General features: G+C 41.1%; 2 protein-coding genes across 2 annotated transcripts; both read left to right on the top strand.

The window, feature by feature from the left end:
- Positions 1-3,628: 3,628 nt before the first annotated feature.
- LOC120719941 (vomeronasal type-2 receptor 1-like) lies at positions 3,629-5,527 on the top strand. The gene is made up of 3 exons (XM_040009502.1): positions 3,629-3,717; positions 3,857-4,031; positions 4,242-5,527. The coding sequence occupies exons 1-3, from the start codon at positions 3,629-3,631 to the stop codon at positions 5,067-5,069; spliced, it is 1,092 nt and encodes a 363-aa protein (XP_039865436.1). The 3' UTR covers positions 5,070-5,527.
- A 173-nt stretch (positions 5,528-5,700) lies between these two features.
- On the top strand, positions 5,701-6,828 carry LOC120719999 (vomeronasal type-2 receptor 26-like). The gene has a single exon (XM_040009575.1). It carries the CDS (start codon positions 5,790-5,792, stop codon positions 6,747-6,749), a length of 960 nt encoding a protein of 319 aa, XP_039865509.1. The 5' UTR covers positions 5,701-5,789; the 3' UTR covers positions 6,750-6,828.
- Positions 6,829-8,462: the final 1,634 nt, after the last annotated feature.

Here is an 8,462-nt window from a genome sequence, read left to right as displayed (position 1 = left end):
AATTAATAGTTATTATTAATTTTTATATTATGTCACTGCATAGGTCAGGCTCTCGATGGTGGATCTGTAGAAGGTCACCAGCAGCGGGGTGTTTAGTTGCTCCTTCCTGAGCACCCTTAGGAAGTGTAGCCACTGCTGGGCTTTTTTGAGTAGGGCCGTGGTGTTAGCTGCCCAGGAGAGGTCGGCAGAGATGGGGACGCCAAGGAATTTCAAAGACTCCACTCGCTCTACACATTCTCCGTTGATGTGCAGGGGGGCAGGGGCAGTTCCGTTCTGCCTGAAGTCCAGGATGTGTTCCTTGGTCTTGGTGATGTTAAGTGCCAGGTTGTTTGATGCACACCATTCTCCCAGTCTCAGGACCTCATCTCCCCTTAAGCCGCCTCATTTCCCCCTGTGATCAGCCCCATCACTGTTGTGTCATCAGCAAATTTGACAATGATGTTCTCTGGGCGGGCGGGGCTGCAGTCATATGTGTAGAGGGAGTAGAGTAGTGGGCTTAGTACAGTGTTAACATTCACACAGTCCGTGGTCGGATACACAGATGAGGTTAGTAAAGAAAAATTGTCCATATTACTCACCACAGCCAGCTGTTGGAAAGTCCAGGAATCCAGCTGTGGTGAGGAGCGCCAGTGGCACGAGCGTCGCTTCTTAGACGATGCCGGGGCCGGCGTGTCAGGCTGAGGACCGGGCTGGAGAGCAGCCTGAGATGGAGAGTGGAGGTTGAGCGTGTTAATGAGAAAGTCCATGATGATCGGGTAAAGCCTATCCAATACCCAGGGGACACAAGACAGCGTCTCCTTCAGCCGATCTTCCACAGCGAGACGAAATTCATCCCCGTGCGCCCCCAGCCATAGGTCGCAGAGTCTATTAACTTTGTCTGTGACTTTCCTCCTAAGCCTCTCCTCGGAGTCCGCTGGGTCCATGTCTGGCGGGATTATTCTGGGGAAGTAGGGGAGGGAGGACCCAAATGCTGGACTCTGTGTGCTTAGCAGTGCGTTTATTTACAGTGCAGTAGATATCCCTGACTCCTGTGCTGTGTCTTCCTTCCCAATAAGTCTGTGTCTTGTGCTTTCCGCTTCCGTGTGTCTGCACTGCTCGTGCTCGCAGCACTCGGGTTTTCCATGCTACTCCTGCAGGAAATGATAGAAGCGGCCGTCAAGACACTTAACTACTGCGGGCATACACACACTAGACTTGACACTAAACAACACTGACATGGAGTCTCACGCAATAATCCCGCGTTGGTGGAGGCTTCACCACGCCATTAAGTAGTTCCGTCCGCCCACGCTGATCCACTGCAGGTGTGTGGCATCCTCCTCGGTCGTGGCCAGCCATCCTCAGGCCTGACTGTGCCTGTAGCACATTTCAGTACATTGGCTACAGCCACAGCCACACACACACCTCCCTATACATACACACATGGACAAACCCCCAGACAGTAGAACAGTGCACACACATCTTCACAAAACATAAAAAAGGCCCACAACTGCTCATGGACCCTGGGTCGCTCAGACCCAGGTCCCTGACAGTTTGTACCATCTAGATTTCATACTAGATGGTACAAAGCATTATGAATAATTTCAGGAATGTTGAAAAGAACACATAAATAAATGTTGTGCAAATAATTTCTTTATATAAATGTCATAGTAATTTTAAATAAAGTCATCTGAAATGTTCATGTTGTGGAGGTATGTAAGGATGACACAAGAGATCCCAATATTTTACTCCAACTTTAGTCTCGGTGGAACTGGTAAACCAAACTGGGGTTTAGACGGGTTAATGATCAGGCCATGTGCTGCCAAGCACTGAAAAACCTGAAGCAGGTGGGACATGTACTATTCCTCCAAGCTACTGGCCACCAGGATATAATCTAGATATACAAAGCCCATATTCTGTGGGCACAGAAAAGGACAGCCCACACAATACCAAGGCGATCATGGCTCAAGAGTTGGCAGTTCGTCTTGTAATCGGAAGGTTCCCGGTTCGAGCCCTGGCTCGGACAGTCTCGGTCGTTATGTCCTTGGGCAAGACACTTCACCTACTGCCTACTGGTGATGGCTGATGGCGCAATATGACAGCCTCGCTTCTGTCAATCTGCCCCAGGGCAGCTGTGGCTACAACTATAGCTTGCCTCCACCAGTGTGTGAATGTGAGAGTGAATGAATAGTGGAATTGTAAAGCACTTTGAGGGTCTTGAAAAGCGCTATATAAATGCAATCCATTATTATTATTATTATAAGTCAATCAAACGCTGGAAGGTTTGGGCTGCACCCTTCATGCCGAAGGGCATGCGCAGAAACTCAAAAAGGCCAAAGTAATTACGGAGTAATTATGGCAATTTTGAGGACACCCTAAGTGCGCACAGGAATCTTGTGATACTGCTGTACTAAAACAATCACAGAAAAAATAGAGGTCTCCGCAAATGGGTGGAAAAATCCTGGATGTGGTGAATGGGATAAAGATCGTTTTCTGTGACGTTATTTAGACTGCGAAGATCCCCAAAAGGCCTCCACTGACCATCAGATTTGGGCACCACGTTGGTTGGGGAAGCCCAGTGACTATTCGAACACTCCAAAGTGCCCATGCTCCATAGTCGCTAACTCCTCCCGACAGCGAATCCAGCGAGGCGACCACAAGATGGCATTTCATGTTGTTAGATGAAATGCCACGCTTCACATCTTAGAATAGAAGCTCCAATTCCCAGGGTCTGATCCCCAGTAGGTGTATCGCCGAGTGGGGAAAAATGGTTGGACACATGAACAGGTTGATGGGGCATCTGTTTAAGACTATGCTTCCTCTTTACCATCACCCAGCCAGCCTGTTTCCCTGGCTGCTTGGGATAGTCTGCTACAGGGGACTGGCTAGCTATGTGGTTTTCAAGGGTGCGAAGCCGAGTCTCCAATTCATTGATCATGGCCTCCAGAGTTAAAAATAGGTTACATTTATTCCAAGCAACATAATTGCTAGAGGCTGAGGAGTAACTAAACATCTGACACAATGAGCAGGAAAGTGCAGGAGGGACCGGTGAAGAGGCCATGCTGATAGCAAGGTGGCTACGAGCTAAAATAAGCTAGTAAAACCCTAAAGACAAAAAAAAAAGAAAAGAAAAAAGAAACCCTAAAGACAGTGAGTGAATACTTTGACTATAAATTAGCAAGTGACTACAAGGAGAGTGTGCTTCGAATAAAGCACGTGAAGATTACTCCATGAAAAAACAAGTTATCTATAAGTGTTTTAACTAAACTGCTAGGCAGATAAGCTTCACAAAAACACCACTGTGTGTTAGAACAGAAGATGATACTCTACCGCACTAAGAGCGAACACCAAGTGACAGCGCCACGCAAAGGGGATCTTGAGTATATGACTATAGGTCATATGTAGAGCATTTCAATGTTGTCCTAAGCTTTCCAACCTGAGATCACTATGTCCTTTGGGAAATGATAGATCATCTGAGTTCATCCAATACTGTTGTTATAAGAACTGTGCTCTCATGCATATGTGGCAATACAGTGCAAACATGCAAAGAGGTATCCTTCTTTTTCTCTGTGTTCTCAGCACGAACACAGTATCTGGCTGTGAACTGTTAGGCAGGTTTGATATGCCAAGTTTTTTTAAGGAAGGTGACATAATGATCGGAGGAATCTTCCCGATTTTCAACAAAGAAATAATCAGCACTTCTGCATTCGATAAGGAGCCACCTAAAGTGCAGTGTGAAGGGTACGATTTAACACAAGTGGCTTTTTCGTTTGTCATGCATGGATGTTTATTTTTGTTTAAATTCTTGTCATTGTACTTTATACGTGAAGCAGTAGCTTGGTTACTTTATGACTGTTATCAATCACTATAATGTTTTTAGGTTTGACTGGAGAGTTTTTCGATGGACCCAGGCAGTTATATTTACTATTGAAGAAATCAACAATGATCCAGCTCTCCTTCCAAACATATCTCTTGGCTATAGGATCCTTAACTCTTGTGATTCTCCTACAAATGCTTTACGCGCTGCACTAACACTGGCTAGTGGAGCAGAGGAGGTAGATGTGACTTCTCATTGCCCACCAGCTGTAACTGCAGTCATAGCAGAGGCAGGATCAACTCAGTCAATAGCTGTGGCAGGAATTTTTGGAACATTCCATGTGCCAGTAGTAAGAGATACAATTATGTTTTATGATGCTAAGTGATATTTGATGTTTTGGCATTGTATGCTGTTGCACACTGTTTCAGTGTAATTTTCTCTTCTATAGGTAAGTCACTTCTCAACGTGTGCTTGTCTGAGTGACAGAACTAAATATCCTACATTTTTTAGAACAATCCCCAGTGACTACTACCTTGCAAAAGCTTTGGCTGCACTGGTCAAACATTTTGGATGGCAGTGGATTGGAGCCATACAGTCAGACAATGATTTTGGACGTAATGGAATTCTTGCTTTTAAGGAGAAGGTTGAAAAGTTTGGCGTTTGCATTGCTTTTGTTGCATCAGTTCTACGCACGTACACAAGAGATACATTTCTAGAAGTTGTGGAAATAATAAAACAGTCATCTGTCAAAGTAATTTTGGCTTTTGCTGCTGAGGGTGACTTTTATCCTTTGATGCAAGAGATTGTGAACCAGAACATTACAGGAATTCAGTGGATTTCTTGTGTGGCCTGGATAACAGCACCTCGACCTTCCACACCTGAAATCTACACAGCTTTTGGTGGAACCCTTGGATTTGTAATGCAGAAGAAGGCTATTCCTAAACTAAAACAATTTCTTACAAGTATAAATCCATATACAGATCCACATGCACCTTTTATGAGGGATTTCTGGGAGAATATGGTGGGCTGCACACCTATTTTACCTGGAAATACAGGTACTGAGGCCACATTAAAAAGATGTACAGGCAATGAAACATTCATGAATTCCGAGCATGATTTCTTCGATGTCACAGAGCTCAGAGGAACCCATAATGTCTATAAAGCAGTTTATGCTATCGCACACGCCCTGCATCAGCTGATATTTTGCAAACCCGTTGGAGAAAAACCTGTAAAGCTATGCTTGAATCTTTCAGAAATGCAGCACAAGGAGGTGTGAAATAGTGTATCATGTTTAAATTTGAAAAAATAAAAAAAACCCCACAAAAATCCAGCATTTATATTATTATTGTATCTAATACATAATCTCTTCCTTTCTAGGTCAGTAAAAGCTTACAAAGGGTAAATTTCACAAATCACTTTGGTGCCGAGGTGTATTTTGATGAGAATGGTGATCCTCCTGCTAATTATGAAATTATTAACTGGCAGTTGATAAATGGAAAAGTGCAACATGTGACACTTGGTAATTTGACATTTGCTGCAAATGGTGATTACAAGCTCAGCATCGAGGAGGAAAAGATAGTGTGGAGGACAGGGAAAACAGTAATTCTCTCTTTTTTCAATACTGTACACTTATAGTATCTCACCTTTTTATTCTTTTGTTAACACATAGTCTGCCATTGATACAATACTTTAAAGTTTCTTTTGTCACAGGTGCCCACATCAGTGTGTTCTAATGTTTGCCCAGTTGGAACCAGAAAAGCTCAAATTCAGGGAAAACCTATATGTTGTTTTGACTGTGTACCCTGTGCTGATGGAACTATTGCCAACTCAACAGGTAGGTAAAGTGTTTATGCATTTCTGTTGCACACAATGTAATACCACAATCTCAGTGTCTCCATATATATAATATTTACAATATCAATGTTTTACTGCATCTTTTTTCAACTGAGTTTTTAAATTACAATTTTAATATATTATAATTTGCTATTCTCCTAGAATGGCATCTAGATCCATTATTCATGTGTTCTGTTTATCCTCAACAGGTGCAGCAGACTGCACACCTTGTCCAAAGGAATACTGGTCCAATGAGAGAAAAGATAAGTGCATTCCTAGAACAATTGAGTTCCTGAAATATCAGGAGCCCATGGGAATAGCTGTAACATTTGTATCCCTGTTAGGGGCCTCAGTATCTCTTGCCACAATGGTGGTTTTTGTCCACAACAAAGAAACTCCTGTGATGAAAGCCAGCAACTTTGAGCTAAGCTCTCTCTTATTATTCTCTCTTTTTCTGTGCTTTCTCTGTCCTCTCACTTTCCTAGGTAAGCCAACAGTCTGGTCATGCATGCTGCGTCACACCACTTTTGGTGTGACATTTGCCCTTTGCATTTCCTGTGTCTTGGGAAAAACCATTGTTGTTGTCACAGCCTTCAAAGCCACATTTCCTGGTAATAAAGTTGCTGGAAAGTTTGGTCACGCACAACAAAGAATCATTGTTTGCTCCTGCACTTTGATTCAAGTGGTAATATGTGCATTATGGCTGACTTCAAACCCACCTTACCCACATATGTTGTTCACATCCAGCAACAACATGATTGTTCTGGAATGCAACACAGGCTCTGAGTTTGCTTTTTATGCAGTGTTGGGATACATAGGGATCCTTGCAATCATTTGTTTGATCCTGGCATTTATGGCAAGAAAACTTCCTGATAATTTCAATGAAGCCAAATTGATCACATTCAGCTTGCTGATATTCTGTGCTGTGTGGATTACCTTCATCCCAGCATACATCAGCTCTCCTGGAAAGTTCACTGTAGCTGTGGAAATATTTGCAATTTTGTCTTCAGCTTTTGGCTTATTAAGTAGCATTTTTGCACCCAAGTGTTACATAATATTTCTTAAGCCAGAAAAAAATACCAAGAAACATGTTATGGGAAAAAACTATAAACTAAAAGATTAAAAAACCATAACAATTTAAAGTTATGTCTTTTTTTTGTTTACATGTATATTACTTTAGTAAACATTCTGAGTCACTTAAAAGTCTGCAACACATTAAATAACAGAGTTTGGGTATATACATATTTAAATGTAATTTGTGACTGATAAAGGATTTATAATTAACATTTCAGTAAATTGAAAGATATGTTCTATGCTGCTGAAAGAAATGTATGACAGTAATTGTATGCAAATTTTGTCCATCTAAACATAGACATGCACACACATGCGACACAATTTAAGATTAAAAAAATAAACTGTTGCCTGCTTATCAGTCTCTCTAACACTATTCTAAACAAAACACAGTAAATCCTTTGAAATAAGCACGTGTTCCATTGAAAAAACATGAAATATGACATGAAATGCATAAGGAAGAAATAAGCTAAATTTACTACTTATCAGGGGAATAATTATATGTCCTATGTCTGTGATCCATAAATGTAAAAAACTGTAAAATTAACAAATCAACCACTAAAGATTTCTGCTTTCCTAAAATGAGGAATAATGTGAAGTCTTACATCAGTTACATCTGTAAAAGTAAACATTTATCAAAGCCCTGCTGCAGCTGTTGTGTGATTTCTAGTGGGTCGTTGATTTACACCAGTAAAGAAAGAATAACATTTTATGTGCCTGCCTTTCCCAATTAATGAACAAAACTGGCGTAAACTTTCCCTTCTACCACATGCTCTTAGTTCCATTTGAAGGGTAAAGCAGCTCTTGAGGCAACTGCTGTTTGGCAATATGTTGGCACTACTTGTGTAATGTAGTGGGCCATTTCTGCCAATGATATAGTGCTTCGTACCATCTAGATTTAATACTAAAGTGACCTGTATGGTAAATTCTGAATAATTTCAGGAATGTTGAAAGGAACACATAAATGTTGCGTGAATAATTTATTTATATAAATGTCATAATAACTTTAAATAAAATCATCTGACATTTTCATGTTATTTTATTTTATTATTACATGACTTTCTAGAGAAACAGACAAATGCAGTCTCCCTTTGGCAGAAGAGCAATTAATAAGGTTTAAAAATGCCAAACTCAACCCAGCACATTAATACAAGCACCTAACTTCTTGGCTACATGTATTGGTGACCCCCTCATTTATTATAGATTGAATGATTTGCTTGTGAACATGCTTGTGTGGCATATGTTTTATGTTCTCCAGCAACAGTGGCAAGTTGTTTTTATATCTAACCAAACAATATCATTTTGTTTATAAGTACCGTATGCGCCAGTCTAATTTGCTACATTGACGTTCTATGTTGGAAGCTATAGTCTTCGTAATGTAATGGTCACACAGACATTAAGAATGAAATCAGTTTCTAAATAATTTGCTGGTTCTTCGCCCACTGCCTTTTAGACATGAGTTTTTCCTGAGAATTCTCATTAGGACTGTTGAGAGAGATTTTCAGGCTTAGGCCCAGCATTCACCACCTTAAATCAAACCAGAAAATGAATTTTTTGACAGAAACTCACTGATATAAGACATCAACTGGGTGGCCAGTATTTCGGTTTTGCAATACTAACAATCTTAGACTAGTTTGAATGTCAGTAACCTCAGATCAAGTTTTCTGAAAATATTGTGAATGCCAAACTCTAGAAGGAAGTCGTCTAGAATTTTCAAATTGATACCCTGAGCTCAGAGCCTTCCCATTCCCTGGCTGGATCACCT

Source organism: Simochromis diagramma, unplaced genomic scaffold (genome assembly GCF_900408965.1).
Source record: "Simochromis diagramma unplaced genomic scaffold, fSimDia1.1 OVJJ01000344.1, whole genome shotgun sequence".
NCBI lineage: Eukaryota > Metazoa > Chordata > Actinopteri > Cichliformes > Cichlidae > Simochromis > Simochromis diagramma.
Note: the sequence above shows the minus strand (reverse complement) of the source record. Positions and strands in the feature narration are given on the sequence as shown.

Bases quoted from the DNA above. Each gene is read 5' to 3' on its own strand.
- LOC120719999 (XM_040009575.1), top strand. From the start codon at position 5,790: ATGGCATCTAGATCCATTATTCATGTGTTCTGTTTATCCTCAACAGGT.
- LOC120719941 (XM_040009502.1), top strand. From the start codon at position 3,629: ATGATCGGAGGAATCTTCCCGATTTTCAACAAAGAAATAATCAGCACT. The intron at 3,718-3,856 runs GTACGATTTAAC...TAATGTTTTTAG, and splicing joins CCTAAAGTGCAGTGTGAAGG to GTTTGACTGGAGAGTTTTTC. The intron at 4,032-4,241 runs GTAGATGTGACT...TCTCTTCTATAG, and splicing joins TGGCTAGTGGAGCAGAGGAG to GTAAGTCACTTCTCAACGTG.